This window comes from Astatotilapia calliptera, chromosome 18, assembly GCF_900246225.1.
Source record: "Astatotilapia calliptera chromosome 18, fAstCal1.2, whole genome shotgun sequence".
NCBI lineage: Eukaryota > Metazoa > Chordata > Actinopteri > Cichliformes > Cichlidae > Astatotilapia > Astatotilapia calliptera.
Window position 1 is genome coordinate 6,705,824 of NC_039319.1, and position 18,613 is coordinate 6,724,436.

At 39.9% G+C, this 18,613-nt stretch overlaps 1 protein-coding gene across 11 annotated transcripts in view; it reads left to right on the top strand.

The window, feature by feature from the left end:
- The window catches only part of pard3ab (par-3 family cell polarity regulator alpha, b), a 244,451-nt gene that overhangs the window by 189,367 nt on the left and 36,471 nt on the right, over positions 1-18,613 (top strand). The window contains exon 25 of one of the 11 annotated variants that reach the window (XM_026150938.1): positions 18,414-18,436. The exons of the other annotated variants lie outside the window; for them this stretch is intronic. Coding sequence (XP_026006723.1) covers positions 18,414-18,436 — 23 coding nt within the window. The remainder of the gene's footprint in view (positions 1-18,413; positions 18,437-18,613) is intronic. 11 annotated transcript variants of the gene reach the window in all.

The window sequence follows — 18,613 nt, forward strand, 5'->3', positions numbered from 1 at the left end:
CAGGATGTCGCTCTGTGTTGCGTTCGCTGTTTTTACATCGTTCAAACCAGGAAACTGTTTATTTGCTCGAGAAAAGCAGATTGATCTCTGACCATCTGTTAAGTTGTGCCCATTACACGCCCCAAATCATGGCTTTCAAAATGTCACAGTTGTGTTTTCTGCTGTTTGTGTGCGCCTTTTGTTGGTGCCGCGATGTTGTGACTGTCACAAGATTATGACTCGTAGTAAAACTGAAGAAGACAAAGCTGTGGCAGAGCGATCTAGGTTCAGCATGTTACATAAATATAATAATTATCTTCGCATAGTATCCTTTTTAACATGGCTACATTTTGATTTGCACTGAAAACACAAAGCACAAATTAAAACGCCGATCTCTGCGAAAACCATAAGATGCAGAGCAAAAACAGAACTGCATGCATCGCAATGCTAAAGTATGTAAACGTGCATAAAAAAGAGCATAATAAATCATGTGAATGTTCATGTGAGGCATCAAAATAATGTGTTGCAGTAGTCTATACGAGGCCTGCCAGCTACAGTATGGTAACCTTTATCCCAGTTGTTCTTCAAGTCACAGAATAACACAATGATTGACAGGCCATAAGACTAATAATAACACAAAAAGGGGCAAAACAGCTTAAATACAAGGCAACACGACACCGAACAAGACACAAGTCTTCCTTTTTCCTGTTACCACTGTTCCTTCTGCTGCTACTAATAGTTGCTGATCATCAGCATTGTCACCTTGATCTTCCCAAAACATGTTATCCAAACGCGTTCTAGCCAAAAGGAAATTCATCTGTAACCTCGTCTGTCACTTTGAACACAGCGAACAATAAGGCTAAAAATATTCCCGAGTGTCCAGATTAGAATACCAGAATCCCACCGCCCCCGTTAGTCTCTTAATTCCCTCTGGGCCTGTAAAACGTACTATTGGCTTTCTTAGCGCTGTCGTGCGGGTCACTCCAAGGGGAAACGCAAAAAAAAGTAGCTGCAGCTGCATAAATATCCAGTGGAATTCATTTTTAATTGCCTCTTTTTCCTTCAAACAAAACACGGTCAGAAATTTCAATTTAACCGCAGTGGTGTAAAAACAAAAACAGCTAAAGAGGCTGGAAGGAGCTTCGTGTGTGCCTTTGGGAGCCGTCTACCGTTTCCTTTGCTTTAAGGAAAATGACCACACAGTCCTATAGGCTCAAGCAGTCTGCTGCAACAAGCCTGAAACAAAATTTTGCTGCTTTCAGGATAAAATGTGTTTCTTAGATGTCTCTTATTTATATCCACAGCCGCATATTTTAGCGAGACAGCATATTGGAGCACATGATGTTTTAGTTGTTACTCTGTGGTTTACCGCGTAGGTGGTACGGTGTAGTATCAGGTTGAAAACAGTCTTTTTTTCTTTCTTTTTTAATGTTTTTGTTTTGGCTCTCAACCAAATTGCATAACCTCACTGCTGAGACATTATTTTCTTTCTTTTGCTTTCCGAAGCCTGCCAAGCTAAATATTGTTCAAAGTGTGGTGATTTTATCCCCTCTCCCCCAGTGTTTACCCGCTATTGCGACTAGTGCTTTTAGTATTTATACTTGGCATCTGGTAACATTTGTAGCCTAGGAAGCGTAATTAAGAAGTAATGGGAGACAATATCCTGTGAAAGTTTTACCAGCTCACTCACTGGGTGCTTCTTTTCTGTTTACTGAAATTAATTACCTGAATTCAGTGAAAACATAATGTAGACGGCATGTTTTTAAGCAGCTTTATTAGCTCTCGACGTTTGCTGTATCACACTCTGCCCCTGTTGTGTGAGAATAAGTGTGCAAAGAGCCAAGTGAATTAGCAACCATTGTTTTATTCCCCTCCCAACTACGAGGCAGCAGTGAATGCTGGGAAGGCTCCGAGGGATTTGGCGTGATTTGATTCTCCACATTTTCCGAGGAGGCGGCGCTCTTATTGAATCGACTCCATTACATTTCATCTCCACCGGGGGAATAAGAGGCCGCAGAGGGAGCACGCGCGGCCGTGTTGTATCGCAAACGCAACAGAAACGGCAACGTGCACAAACAAATCGACAAGTACTCACCTTGCAGCTTTTTATAGGTTGATAAGATGAGGTGTGTGTGTGTTTGCACCTGCGTGCATTTACTATTGGCTTCATGTGTTTTCTGTGTACATGTTATTTAGTAATGCGAATCTCTGCTGGTGGTTTTGTTGTCTTTTGCCTAGTTTAGATGCAGGTGCTACTCCTTCTGTTGGGTTTTGCTCGTGTGCACGTGTGTTTGCAAAAAAACCCAACTTTTTTTTTCAAAGAGTGAGGGTGACAAGTCAGAGCTGTGACTCAGAGATAGAGAGTGATGGCAGGTGTGCAGCAGCATGCAGTGAATACAAAGCCCCTGCCTTTTCTAAACCTCTAAAAGGATTTCTGTTGTTGGTGAAGTGAAACCAGAGCTAGATTAACCAGCATTGTGGCCCCATTGTGTCTGCGTTCCTGAGTGCATATGACAGCGTTGTTACATTTTCGTTACCACTCGGGGGTTTTGCACAAGTCGCTTAGTCATAGTTTGGTTTCAAGCATACATTTATGTAGGAATAAACACCGATTATGCTTGATGTTGGCTAAAAAATGCTGAAGAATATCCTTATTAAGTAAGCATGGCCATTTTCCCCCAGCGGTCAGTGGAGACCAAACGGAGATCAAAGGAAAAGAGTTCAAATTATAACACAGTACAACTCGAGAGTAATGGTGGGATGGGTGCCAATAATGAGAAACATTGCTATTAATGTGTTAGAGTTTGCCTAAGGTGTAATTTGTACATCTTATATGGACAATGGAATATAAATGTAGGGTTTATTTTTGTAGGGGAATTGTAGCCACGCCATTAAAAGTTAGACTCGGTTATGAAATTTGGTTCCAAAGTACTTGGAATGTTATTATGCTTACCGGTTCATCTAAACACACTCGCCTTTCATTCTCTTTTGAGTAGACGTGCATCTAATCCAACATTCCTGTCTAGTCGGGATCTTGTGATTCTCATGAGTTTAGAGGACAAAGAGATTTAACGGGATTTTAAAAGCTTAAATATAATTATGTTACATTACATACAGTGTACAATGTAGGATGGGACCAGCAGAAAACAAGTCTTTTTTTTCTCATTACACCCTATAATTACCAAATGACTTTGTCAGTGATGTAATCCCACACACCGTGCTTCAAATGACCTCCTCTGTTTGGACGTAGAGGAAGTTGCGTTCTTTGACTATTTAACCCATTATTGAATTGTCTTATTTCTGAGTAATGTGAAGTTTACCCACCAACGTTTTTACATTTTGCTATAATTTATACCCTAAATTAAAGTCAGTAAGTAAAAAAGTACATAGAAAAGTTTTACTCCTTCCGCCAGATCAACATGGATTCGTAGGAAGTTGCAGCTGTGACTTTTCCCATGTTCGCAACCATTTAACAGACAACCGACTTGAGAAAAATCAAGCTCGGTCACATCTTTCTGCACCTCAGCTGCTGCACTATCACAGTCAAAATGTTGGCTTTCACTCCGATACTGCATATGAATGTGCGTTCCCACTACTCACTGAGCAGAACAGGATGTCTTACTACAGCTTGGGGAACGTCTCTGCTTGAGGGTCATCATGATTGCTTGAATTTGTTGCTGTGAATGTTGATCCAGAGCCTGGTGATGAGAACGGGGACAGAATTTTGATAAGCTGCCACCTTTTTTGCCTCGAGTAAGACACGTCTACATAACACAGACATAACTGAACTCTTGCACCTGAGAAAACTCAAATCCACAGCAGAAGGTAGCTGAGAAAATTGGGGATCTGATCGCTGCTAGCATATATTAAAACTATAAAAATGTACCTTCACTATCACTTAAAGCTAGCAAGGTTTGTTTAACCTGTGAAGACTAGAATGCAGGTTTCTGTAGGCATGGCAGGTTAACAAACTGTAGGAATAAAATTGTCCTTACTGAGCCCATAATCATCATCGTCATCTGGCAAATGCTGGTGATATAACCTCAACTCTCTTTTGCAGGAAGTCAAATACTGATATTAGGCCCAGAGTGTCAATAACGAGACGCACCAGGTTTATGGCGATATTTAGACAGGTCTGACACTCAACTCATAGCATTTAAAGAAAAAAAATCCTTGGGCTGCACATTTAAACACAGATTCAGTGCCATTTTTCTTTGCTCAGGGATGTTTTTGAGCAGTATCGTTTAATCCAAGATATAATTGTTTCCTAAACGTAGCCAGGGAATTTTTGTTGCCAGACCCAAACAGCGAGTGAAAAATAAAATTAAAATGAAAACAACCTCCAAATTTGCACTTGTTCACTCTTTAAATGAAGACATTTTAGTTCTCTGAATCAAATATCAAGGCATCATTGCCAAAGGACACATTGAGCATATCTCTGTGGGAGATGGTGGTACACTTTCTTTGTGGTTTCCAAGTGCACACAACAGGTCACGCATTACAGCTTAACTTTATTTTTTCCCCTCACACCCAAAATTGGGTAAAAAAAACTCTATTGACTAAAATTTGAACTAAAATCATTTTGTAATGATACCAGTTTTTTGTTTGTTTTTTGATACTCTAACCTTGGGGTCTGAGGCTCTTTAGATTCAGTCAGGGTTTCTGCAGGATACTAATCACATCTTACTTTATGAATTTGGGACTGCAAACCGTGGAGCGATCATGAGTTTGAGTTTCACAGTGACTTATGATGCAGACAGATGGAATCCAACTGATATGTGTGAAGCAGCAGTGGAAAAAAACACTGATACAGATGTTCATTCATCACCTAAAAGGATGCATTCATCTAATGAGTAACAGTTTGGAGAAAATAAGGGAAGTGATTGTGCTTAATGTGGCTCTAAAAACATTAGGACGTCTCATTTTGATCTTAAAGTGTACTGGGTGGTTTTGTTTTTTTTTTGGTTCTTTTAAAAATAACATTTTTGTTATGCTACAAGAAACTGGCAGGCTCATGTATCAACTATGTAAGTGCTTTAATTTTTCCTTTTTGCTAAAGCATATAGTTATATAGGGCTGGATCAGGTGGCCCTGAATCCTCCCTTAGTTATGCTGCAATAGGTGTAGACTGCTGGGGGATTCCCATCATGCATTGAGTACTTCTTTTTCAGTCAGCTTTCTCACTCACTGTGTGTTAATAGACCTCTCTGCATTGAATCATACGTGTTATTAATCTCTCTTCCACAGCATGTCTTCCTTATTTCACCCCAACTGGTCAGCAGATGGCTCCGCCCCTCCCTGAGCCTGGCTCTGCTGGAGGTTTCTTCCTGTTAAAAGCGAGTTTTTCCTTCCCACTGTGGCCAAAGTGCTTGCTCATAGGAGGTCATATGATTGTTGGGGGTTTTCTCTGTTGTATTATTGTAGGCTCTACCTTACAATATGAAGCCCCTTGAGGCGACTGTTGTTGTGATTTGGCGATAAATAAAAATATTGAATTGAAATGAAATTTAATTTCTGTAATGCCATGTTTTAAAGCATGTGTGGGCTAATTACGCGAAATGCATACTTTCCATAGTTGTATTGTCTAAATCTGCCGCTCATGTACTACATGAACTTTCTGAAGCAGCAGCAGGATAAAAAAACTGCCTGTTCTACACATGCAGCTTTCTGTCTATTTAATACAAACCGCTGAACAATGAATTGCAATGAACAAGCTGGGTTATACCACTCCTCATGCCTGCTGTTTTGCCAGCCGGCCTTCCATTTAAAATCATTTGAAATAGCTTCCACTGTCCTTTAATCAGAATATTTCATATATTAATGATTATGAATCGGAGTATAGCGTGAGATGGGTTGTATTAAAGCTAAGGCCGGTCAGGAACCATCTGCTTCTATATGGGAGAATCAGTTATACTGTAAATGAGGAGAGACAGGCCAGTCGTCTTGCACTCCTAATCCTTGGATCAAGGCCAACAGCTACAGAAGAAAGATGTGTTCTGCCCCGGGGAATCCTTTATGAATGTGGGAGAGGACGCCTCTGTGGGTTTTTAGGGGTCATCTGGGTGTTTTCTGGGTTGGAACGAAAGCAGGCAGGTGAAAGCTTTATTTCCACGTTCTTCTTTTTATTTATTTTGGAAGAGCAGAGTCATCCTGTTTAAAAACGGTGACTATGTCACTTGTGTTTTATAAACCAATGATTTAACTAACATTCTTAGGTTCTTATGCTGGTCCTGTTTGTCTTCTCCTTAGAAGGGAATAAAAACTTATTGTTGGTTCAGAACAAAGCAGCTGGAGAACAAACTTCACTCAAAGTCACAGCTTCGACTGTTAATTTTTTTTCTTGGTCCAAATCTCTAAAGTCTCGTTATTTTAGATTGTAAAATATGAGTTGTTTTAAATAGCTTTAAGACCAGGTGGATTTGGCCCTGTCAGAATACATGGAGGCCCTGTAAATCAAACTTACGTATATATGGCCTCAACATTCAACCCTGTGGAGATGTAGCTGGTTAAATGATTGGTTCTGACTATTTCCTGCAACAGAAGACTGTTGAATATGAATTTTACTGATGGAAATAGCTACATGTCACACAAGTGAAGAAAAGTATGACAGATCATTCCCCCCTGTCTTTACAATTCAAATCTTATTAAACCCTTACATTAGTAGATTTAAAAAGAGAGGTAACAAAACCCAAATAAAAAGATAAATTCAATCAGAATTAATTGAAATGAGCAAATATTTGTGCATTGAAAAGAATGTATTCATTTTTACACACTCGTCCCTCCTTTCTGAGGCTGCAAGTCTGTGAACATGATGCGTCTGCATTGTTCTCACGGATTAGTTCTCATATTTACACATCGAAGCATTGACAATACACCCGACGCATTTTTAAGGCGAATTTCACCACAAAAGAGCCTTCACGACCATCATAATGTAACAATCTGTGTTAAACAATGACGTTTCCTGCAACACTAAAATATTCATATAATTAATATCCTACCAGCAGCTACCATTTAATGGTCTGAGAAGTGTGACGTCAAGTAACAACATTCTCAGATTCATAGTAATCCCTCCACAAAAATAACAGCTGTGCAGAAGCAACCGAATCCCCCCCTTAAGTGCATTGTTGATTGATACAGTGATGAGGATTATGTCTCGTATTTATGTGGTGGATATCGATGCTTGACATTCCAAACATTTTAATGACAGACAACCTGCTGTGATCGCACTAAACACTGCCACCCTCTGAGTCCTAATCAGAATTAAGTGTTTGATCTGAGCTTACGTGAATATGTACAGTAATCCAAGATTACGCTGTCATCAAAATAATTAGTGGAGTGCAGTTCAGAGTGCAAAATAGTATAGGAAAAGGGAAATGTCTTTAATATAAGTTTGATGCACTGAACTTTTATTTTTCCTTTATCCCAAATTTACAAGCTTATTCTTGTAGTCTCTGTGAGATTAGAAATTTTTTTTAACCTACATGAATGATTATTTATTTATTTATTATTATTTTCTTTTTTGAAGCAAAGCCCACACCAGGAAAAAAACATTTGAAGATTCATAAAACAAAGATGGTTTTCTTAATTGGCACCAAAACCTGATATAGATTCAGATACTCGATCTGTCCTCATGAAAAAGCTTTTTCTTCTCATTTTTGGGTCAGTAACTTTATCTCAACCCTTTCCATTTGTGAGTAATGTTTCTCACAAGACCGCAGACATGGGGTGGAAGCCCTTGGGGACACTGGAAGGTATTAGAGTGAACAACAGAAAGCAAGGAGTGGTTAGTATTGAAACTGCAGTGCGCACACACACGGATACATATTGTGAGATTAGAGGCGAGGAAGATCCAAATAATGGTAGCTGGAATTTATGAGTATAATTGAGTTTGAAGTTTTTAGAAATTTACTGTGTCAGTGTTCGACTGTATGTGTGCGCGTGTTTATTGTCAGGGACAGTCTGAGGGCCATCTCCACCCAGTATTGACCATGTCTGATGGCGTAATGATGTCATTCCTTCTTATTTGGAGCCAGACTGTCCGTCCATCTGAAGACCTTTAGTTTTAGATTTTCTGAAAATGCCAGCAATGAAAGAGTGGTACAAAGTACAAGAGACTGGATGGAGAAAATATTGGGGGAAAAAGTAACAATTAACTATTAACTGCTTACTGTTACTACACGTGACATTGCTTATTGATTAAAAAGTTGTTGTACATGAACTAACCTAAGTAAATACATTTCTCAGTTTGACCCGTATGTGCTTCTTTACCACAAGAATAGTGCTTAAAAGATATTGTAGTTTTATTTTCTTATTTTATGCAAAAAATAAATAAATAAATAAATAAAATTTTTAAACATGTCCAAATAACTCAAAATAAAATCCCCATTCTTAATTCAGTTTAATTCAGTTATATTTACAAAATAATTTGGTGCTATATAATGTAACGACCCTATAATATTACAGAGAAAACCCTAACAACAAGATCAGGGGGTCATTATGAGCGAGCACTTTGGCAACAGTGGAAAGGAAAAACTCCCTTTTAACAGGAAGAAACCTGTGGCAGAAGCAAAGGTTATTAATAACAACTTAAAGGTGCTGTTGCTTATAAATAATTTGTATTAAGGTTAATGCATATTAAAAGTAAATAGTTAAGGAGAGAATGGTCTTAATTATTGGAATTGTGATTTTACAATATCTTAATGCCAAATAAATCGATAAGTGCTTCATAATGACGGAGGCTGCAATATGCTCCTAATATTTACAAGCCAATAAGAAAGTAGGAACTGGCAAATACGTGTTTTCAAAAACTGTGAATGTATGAAAGGAATCACATGTTGCCTTTAAACCTGACAACAAAAACCTTATTAAGCAATACAGGTTTGTAGTAAATCAGCATAGCAGCAATAAAAGGATTTTATGAAACTGGAACATCATGATGTTCCTCGAAGTCGCATTGCATTACTTTGTGACTATTACAACGAGAAGAGTTCTTCGACCAGGCAAGTTGAATAACTGTTTTTATCAACACCCCAGGGAGGTCGTTATAAGTTAAAGAAGTCTCTCATAAAAATAACACTGTTCTCACCATATCTCCAAAAATCTGAAAGGTTTTTACATTTAAGCTTTTTACATTTAAGCTTTTACTGGGTCAGATCAATTATTTAGCACGATTAGCATCCCTGTGTGTTTTGTTACTAAGATTCTCACCGATTTCTGTGTTTCTTTTTGTGTCTTTTTTGGGGGGGGATTATTATTCATTCAGTTCAAAGGTTAGAAAGAAAAATGTTTTCTTCAGTTTTCTTTAAGCAAGAATAAAAATCAAAACTGTCAACTTAAAGGCACGACTCGTCACAAAGCCTGGAAGCAGTGAAGCCATTAATGTCACAAATGTCTCTGCAAAATCCACTTAAGGTATTTAATATTCATCAGATCAAGGAATTTGCCAACATTTCTAATAGCACTCAAAAGCGCTTAACTGCAGCTGAGCCATCTCTGACAGTATGTTGCGCATTAGTGTGGCGGTAATGGTGTGCTGCCCGCGCGACATATTCTGCTTTATTTCCCACTGTGAATGGAATGCAGCCTGTCACAGTGGGAGCACGAGGAGACGGGCAAAGCAGAGGTGTAAGTGGGGAACTCTTGACCATCTGCGTTTTAGCACAAGAGCGGGATTCAGAGTCTGGTCTGAGCCTAAAAGGCTGTTGACCCACATTTTGTGTCATAGATGGTACTTTGTATCACTTAGCTGTCTGCATGCAACTCCCCGTGTCCCTGTGTGTGTGTGTGTGTGTGCAGGTGTTTAACTTGCAAGCATCATACAATAACTTGGGTGGAGTTGTGTCAATTCTTATTTACAGCATTTTATTTCATTTTTTTGTTAACTGAACTACAGTGTTTGTTTTTAACAAAGAATCATTAGTTGCATAAGAGGAAATCTGTGTAAATGAAATCTCTTTGGGACCGCTGAATGGACGAAACAAGCAGTTAAAAGATGTTTTCTTTGTGCTCTTGTAAATTATTCATTTTCTTTGAGACGTGAAGGCATAACAGAATAATTTATAATTTTCATGAATGGAATCAAACTGGAGATGTTATTACATGTCAGCTTTGTAATTACATATACTACTTGACTACTAGAACAATCGAAAAAATTGCCCCCATTAAAAATTAATAATTTATTCAAATCATGATAATAAAGAATAGGGTAATAAATCTTAGTTGAAAGACTCTTCAGGACTACCATTACATTCCCCCTGGAGCACCAACCCCTATCATGCATTAATCCATCCTAAACTGGACCACACTGGGAAATCCTTGGCAGGTGGGGTTATGTATTACCTAATTAGAGTTTTGATTTAAGACTCATCTCTAAATAATGGAATCACACACACACAAACACATGTGCGTACTGGGTGGAGAGATGTGGAACATATAAACGCAGGATGGACTGTGTTCGTCTAATAGTAGCAGGTATGTCAAACTAGCAGAGTAGGTCACTTGCAAGTTTTTGCAAGTTAATGCAAATGTGTGCATGCACTTGCTAGAAAGACGGGACCTAAAATGACCAGTTATTCAAATATGTGCCGTTAGGTAGACAAAGCATGGCTCTACCTGGGTTGTCCCTGTTTTTTTTTCCCATTTTTCATTTTGATTTGAATCACAGCAGATCCTGAGAGCCTGCTGGTTTTCATTAGAACAGCCTGTTCCCTCTTAAGCCTCCCTCCCCTTCCTCTAAACCATAAACGCCTATGTCAGTCGGTCTTCAGTGCACGCTAATCCCACCAGCGCAGATATATGGCTACTTTCAAGTAGCTCAGTCATGGATTTCACATTTTCCTTTTCGTAATTCCTTCTTCAAAATGACCGCGGACGTTAAAGTGCTCCCATCTTGCAACCTGATGACCTCATTACAAATGGCACACGGCATGTAGGTAGATGTACAACAACAATCTGGGACAGTGTAAGTGGGGACTTTGGTTGTAAAGAAAGAGAGGAAGGAGGGGGTCGCGAGGAGTTGTTTGACAACGAAACAGTTGAGCCATTAGGGATGTACCGGCTGAGTTTGCTGGGAGTTACAGCATGTTGCAACATCCTCGGAAATTTTCACGCTCCCGTTCCTCCCCTCTTTAGACCTCCTCATGCTCATCCCCTATTCAGATGCTTACTCCCCAACAGCATATGGCATTCAGTATTAATGTATTTATGCTTCATCTTGCTGCTCTCCTCTCTGGTGTCAAACATTGCCGCTTTCGTTTCTTTTCTCACAAAATACCTGGAGCAGCAGGAGGTTGGGAAGTTAAAGAGAAAGTGAAGCTACTCAAACTTTTCAAGCTTTGCAGTTTGCATGCGTACGCAGAGGACTCCAGAGTGCCTCTGCTTACAGCTGCACCGCTGTTGGAGATGCATCACTTCTCAACTCCGCGATTATTAGATCAGAGTCAGCAGGAAAGACGGGGGAAATGAAAAAACACACAAATATGCACACGACAGACCACAGGGCATCAGAGGAAACTTTTTCATCACGCTGTCGGGAGCATAGTGTCCTCTTTGAAATAAAGATATTTACGATTATCCTTCCTTGGAAAAAGCAAAGCGTGACTGGTTTTTGATTTCATTCTGCGCCTGTCTTCTTCTTCTTCTTCTTCTGCAGCTCATTACCAGAAAACACGCACTCATGCCTTCGATCTTTTCTACATTTTATCCAGCACGTCCGCAGCTCTTACACCCGCACTCCCTTCTCAACAAGACTTGTTCTTGCACCACATAAAAATTACATCAGGGCTCTCATCTTTAAATGGCCTATGACATTTATAGATGAGTTGAAGTGTGCATTCTCTGTGCCGTTTCGGCCCGGGGCCTATTAAAGCAATTGAATCGTCTTTGCATCTCGTCTTTGAAGTGTTGGGAGAATAACTGTGCTGTCCAAGTTCTGGTTAATCATTAGTGATAGCAAAGCGCTCCATGTGAAAAGCACTGCTTTTATAGCAGCGGCAAGCACAGCATGGGGTGTCTGTTAGGCCCTCGTAGATAATGTAATCTCTAGTCTGGTAAGGGGAAAAGGAGAAATGGGGAGAGATTTTGATGCAGCAGGGAAACTGTTTTTATGTGTGCTCTCTTTATGCCTGTGGGGTGTCAAACAGAGCTTTGGTTATGAGAATCCTTTATTTGTGTGATGATGTAGCCATTAGGGCCCTGTGTCGTGCCTCTCCGTCTCATAATGTTGCTCTGGATGTGAACTTCTACAAAGGGTTTCGGCCTGTATTCATTTTCTGATGGTTAGATACGACGCCCGCCTGCAGGCTTCTTGTCTCATGTGATGCGCAGCTACGAAGCAAAACAGCAGAGAAGCAGAGCTCTGTCCTCGGCTGGGAGTCACCTGCCATGTGAACTGCTGGATTGTTGTGTTTAGCCTCAGGAGACATGAAAACTTATGCTTTGACTGCCTGACCTGAACATTTGAAAAGTGGGAATTGTACAGGCTTGGTTTTCATTCAACCAACACATCATTTTTTATCAAAAACTATATCAGGACTGGACAAGATGAGATGGTCTTTGGCGATTCCGTGTGCCGTCGGGATGCTGCGTGTGCTGAAAGATTTCAAATGCATTTTTCATATAGTTTGCAGATGAATTATCGAAATCTGCACCACATAAGTGGATATTTTCACTACTCGTAATAAATCCAAAATAAATCTCTCGTTCTGTTACAACGTTAGACCATAATAGGCAATCTTACAGACGAGCAGAGCTTATTAAGAGTGTTTTTCCTTCATCTGATGAAGTATGATGATTTATGGTTTTTTAAACTTGATACCGTTTCTTAGCCAAAAGCAGACATTGATAATAATAGAGACTGTTTTCACTAAGAGAGTTTAATGTTTTGCACCTGGCTTTCATCATACACGAGTTGCATGTGTGCTGCTTGGAAAGATAAACGTGAGCTCACTGATGATGAGTGACTTTGCACCTTGCGAGACCCTCGGAAACGTGCGATGCATTAAGATAGTGTCTCAACAAAAGCAGACAGACACACTGATCTCATCTGTGTGTTGATAAACTGCTGTGTATGCAATTTTCAGAAAATATACTATTTACTCACAAAGAGTTCTGGGGAGCCCAGTTGCTTATCCACTGTTTCATTCACATATGACCTGACGCCAGGCTGTTGTTGATCATCATCCTCCTGTCTGTCTTCTCTTTGCTCTTCTCTAAGAAGTGCAGTACAAGTGTTTTACCCATGACATTATGGCGATATAAAGGCTGTCCATCTGAGTCATTTCAGTCTCCGATTTGCTGCAGCTCTATGGGTGCATAAGTAAATGTCAATCTAGATGTGTGCGGTTGGGTATGAGTGTGTAATTTCAGGAAATGGACATCAGGCCTCCCTGGCTTGTCTTCAGCTCAGCGTGCTGCCCACAATGCTGAGGCCTCAGGTTTCCCACACGGAGGGCAGAAAATAGAGGGCGTTCCTCCAAAGCTGTCGGCAGAGCTCAACCAGCAGGAGCTGCAGCCTGCATCACAACGACTGTTTTTTATTTAGAGGAGGAAGGCAGGGATACTGAGAGGGAGTGGGAAAGGAAAGGAGATGATGAGGTCTGGGGTGGTCAAGAGAGGACTGGAGGAAAACCCAGAGAGGAGGGAGAGTGGAAAATAGTTTGGTACTTTTTCTGTTATGTAGGGGAAAAGAAAAGAACATCCAAATTAGGAAAAACTATCCACAGTATTAGTATTTAGTTTGATCTAAATTCCAGCAATTTGCAGTCAAAAGAATGACAGAAATATCTTATTTAAACGAGGATGCTTTGGTTTCAAGAAGAAAAACAGAGCAGTTGACATGACCAACTATAAAGTACAAATAATCATCGTTACAACGCAGGACAAAATGCGGTTTGGGCATCCGCAGCTTTGTTTCTGTTGTTTTTTTGTAAGTCGCCCATTTCAACTATATTTAGCCCTAAAGTTGTGTTTGGTTCCTTTTGGAGCATATTGTGTGTGACACCCAGTCTACAGACCTGCCTAGCAACAACTTTCTATGGTTACATGTATAAAAAAAAAAACCAAGAAATTAAATATGATCACTTGTGACTCCAAAGCTAAGATGGTGACGGCCATTATGACTTCATTTTAGAAGTCTAGTATCAAGTTAAGCCAAACAATCAATCACCTGACATTTGACTGCTGTTTATCCAGGTTACTGTGGTGCAGTTCATTAAAAATAAATAAATAAATAAATAAATATAAAAATAGATATCTGAGTATTTAGTGCATTTTCATGGACTGTCTTAGCCCAACACAAATAGACATTTATTCAAATTCATAAGATTGTTGGGAGAATACAATGTTGCCAATAAAATAAATCTTCTTTTCGAATTGCATCGGGCTGCTGTTGTTTGCAGCCCCCTCTCTCCTCTCTGCTTTAATAAGTGTAACTGCATTTGGGATTAAGAGACCCCCTGTTTCAGCGACTTCAATGTAATTATCTTTGGCCCCTTTCCACGCACACAATCACACACACACAACTATAGGGCTTTTTTGTTTATTTAATTAGATGCAATGATTTTATGGTGGTGGGAAAAAGAGGAAAAGTCATTAGACTAATTACCAAAGTCTCAGTAGCAAAGTGTGTATCTGCACTTTGTCATCGGGATAAAAGATTCAATGTGTCGTCCTTTTATGACACCAGAGAAATGACTCGAGACTGCTGCGAATGATTTGCCAAACAAAACCCTTCCTTTATGCTTCCGTGTTTTTGCAAATCTCCAATAAACTTGGCTTCTCTGCTAAGACACCAGGCACGTGGAAAGTCACCGAGTTCACTTTCCATGTATGTTGCTTATTTTCTTACGATCTACATGGTTGGGTGAGGATGTTGATTTGGGTCAAGAAGAATTTAATATGTTTTGGTGTTGGCTCTAAAAATAGGGGTTGTGTTTGGTCAGCTTTGAGTCCGCGGTAGAATTAGTTGTTAAAAAATGTATTAAATGCCCTTTTTATTTAATGTCTGTAAGTAACCATATTCTCATATAATTCCACTTGAATTCATTTGGATGTTCACTTTGGGATCTGTATGACTTCTGTTCAGTATGACAGTGAAAGTGATCCAGTGCTGTTTTTAGTCACCAGTAGTGCTAGAAAGCAGTTAACACCATGTGGGTATCTTACCTAGCATGGACGCCTCGATAGCTGGTTAGCTCAGACATTTGCTGACGTGGGAGTAAACTTTGTTCTCAGTTTGCTTTGTTCTTCTTCTTTGGACTGAACACTGACCAGCTAATGGCAAGTTTCCATAACATCTGCTAGTCGTGCAGAAGTGTCTGTATGCAACTCTCGAAACTGTGGCTCGGCAAAGCAAAAAGAAAATACAACTACTAAAGATGTAATGTAGCCAAACTGAGTTGCAAATTAATTATTTACTGATGTTCTGAGAAAAGCCACTCGAAGCAAACTCAAAGAAGATAAATCACAGGAAAAATGTCCGTCCCCACTATTGTGTACTTGGATTAAAACCACATTAACTTTATTTAAAAATCTGTGGTGAAATAAGTGAAACTGTACCGCCCGTGATTGAAACCATGTTTTTAGTTTCACCACACCGCCCTACTGTGATGTCAGTCAGATGGTCTGTTTTCACATGATAGATGGGCTGAAGAGGAGCCTCACTGCCATAAGACACGTTCGTGTGTTTAACATTTGAACAGATGACCAGATTGATAGAAAGATCCTTTTGATTCCTCATTCATTTGTCTTTGTCCTCACACAAGCAAGACTCGAGTTAAATTATTGTCCTTGTTAATGTGTAATGACTACGTGATGACAGGGGAGGCTCATGCCAAGACGCCTCTTCTTTGATTGGTAATTGGGTTCTCAAATCACCTTAAATCACACACAAAGGGGAAACATTCTAGATTAAAGGGATCTCAATTACTCCTCATTTACCTGATATTTTCAAGACGTCAGGCCACAACCTCCCCTCTTTCTTCACATATCCTATTCCATGTACTGTCCACTTAAGGACTACTGACAAGAAGCAGACATCTGCAAGCAGTGGCCCTTTGCCCCGACAGACCGCCGGTTCCAAAACTACTCGCCTTTAGTTCTCGTGGGTTAAAGAGGGAGAATGTGAGGATAAGAAATTGAGCAGTGCTTTTTAAAAAAGAAAAAAAAATCCCAGAGGCCTCCAGAAACATTAAGAAAGGAAGGGAGAGATAGTTTAGTGGAAGAGAAGGAGGAATCTATGAAGTGTTGACAGCTTTGTTGCTTGGCGGTGAAGAAGGGAAACTTCTTTTCCAGTCTCCCCTGATGAGCCATGTCAGTATTTCTTAATATATTTCTCTATTAGTTGTGAGTCTTTTATAAAATAAAAGGATTTTCCACATTTCCAGTAAGTTTTTTTTTAATTCAGTTTTAAAAGATTCATAAAGTTGGAAAGCAAAGAAACATTTCTACTGCTTTTTCTTGTAAAATACAGACGAGTGGTCCCTCTCGAGGCCCTTAAGATTAGCCAAATAAAGAATAATTGGGGACGGAAATCTTAGCGATTACGGCTCATAGCTTCGTTCTAAGGGGTCATAAGCCAGCAGCCTAGGACCATTACTCTACTAGTCATACTACTGTAAGTGATTTTTTTCCCCCCTTGTTGTATCTTAGTGGAACTTAAAAGAGGAAGAGCGTAGTCGCAGCCAGACCCGTGCGAGGCCTATTGATCCCTGCCAGCGTCTTCCTCTCCCCCCTTTAGATAATGGATTGCCAGCACATCCACTCCTACCCCCATCTCCCCTCCCCTCAGGCCCGTTAGTACAAATAATGTCTAATCAATATGCGCCGCAGTCCCCGCGAATATCCTTTTAACACTAGATTTATGTCACAGCAGCGCACACTCTCTCTTACTCATTTCACTTACCAGCCAATCAATTTAACCAATCACAGCGAAGACCCGTTTCTCTTCATCGTATGCAGTTAAATACATTTTTATTTTAGTTTAGTTCTAATTAAATGCCCTATATCAGCATGTCCTCAGCGGCGTGCCTTGATTGGGTTAGATTGTGCAGTAGCGGGGCAGTTTGGTCACACATCTGAGGCTTTATTGACTATTTGGAATCTATTATGTAGATTTGCATTGATTGGAGATTTCAGTTCATCACTCACTGTCTGCGTGCAGTTGTCGGTGAACAAGTTGTAATGGCAGATCGCTGCATCAAGAAGGGATTTTTCTCTGCTTTGTCACATCTGTCACTTTGGCGGGTTTGACACGTTGTGTATATGTCGGTGCGCGTGTTACATTTTAATGAGCAGGAGGTCTGGTGTCTTATTTAAGGAATATATCAGCAGGACACAGGAGAGCGCTTCTCATAATTATTTAGTTTAGAAAATCTCAAACTGGTAAAAGGCCAGTATTGTTTCTTTGTTTTCACTCGTAAAGAAAAGCGTGGAAGAGGCTATGTGCTGCTCCATGCCTTTCTCTGCATCGGTATAGATATACATATTCATGAGTGGGTGAGGAAGAATGTGGGGTAAACGATCTGTCTCATGAGGGGTGCTCCTGTGGCAGCAAAGCCAGCACTTAGTGCACTGAGGCTCGGGCTGCCCTGAGCTTCCCCTCTCAGTGGATCTGATTTCCGTGGCTGTACGTCGGAAGCAGTGATGACAACCACATGGGCAGAAGCTGTCTCTCTCCCTCGCTTGCCTGTTTCAACGGCATTTGACTCAACAGTTGTGCCTTTTGAGGAAATCAAACGTTTCCAGGGTTATGTGCCCCCTTTAATCAGGCTAATACAGTAGTTTGGTCTTGCAAGGGAAGCCTAAGTATGATTTGCTCTTCGAATTATCAAAATCATTTTGTTGTATGCTGCTGTTCTGCTTCTATCTTGCAGGATGTGACCTCAAAGTCGCTGTGTTATTGTGTTTTTTGAGGTGGCACCAATTTGTTAAATAGATCAAATATACACTTTCCAATTACAGCAGAAACACTCAAAACTTGGTTTTGAAACTGTAAAAAAAATTAGCTTCTGCGATTTCCATAATCTGAACCTGAATGTGCTGTTTTTCTGTCTTGCTCATTCCCTTGTTCCTTTATACATAGGTCTCTTACTTAAGGCCTACACTGTGTCATTAATTGACAAGTAATCCTCGACAAAAGGAAGCTTATGCATTTTTATCAGGTATTTCCGTATATTAACATTTAATGCCATACGAATTACGTCCAGATTTCGTGTGCTAATCCCCTTCCAAAACAGTAGATTTGGCTGTAAATGTTCCATCACTAACACTAATCCAGAGTGTATCCCTATCATGTTCCCCGAGCTATTTTAAGAGGGCACGTCTGTCATTTTACTGTATTTAAAAAAAAAAAAAAAAACAGATGTTGGAATTAACTAACCCTTGTATCCTGTCAAATTTTGTGGATTTTTCACGCTTCGTGGACCTTGACAACCCAGTGACCGCACACTGACGGAGGAAGGTAATGGCAAGTGGTATTTATATGTTAATAGCTAGCTTATTCCTTAGTGTAGTACAAACCAGTTTCTTGCCAGAAACCAGAACTGGATCATGCAGTATATTTGCCATTTGCAGGTGGTTAATCATGGTTAATCACAGCAAATGGTAATAAACTGACTTGTATATTCAGTGCTTTTCA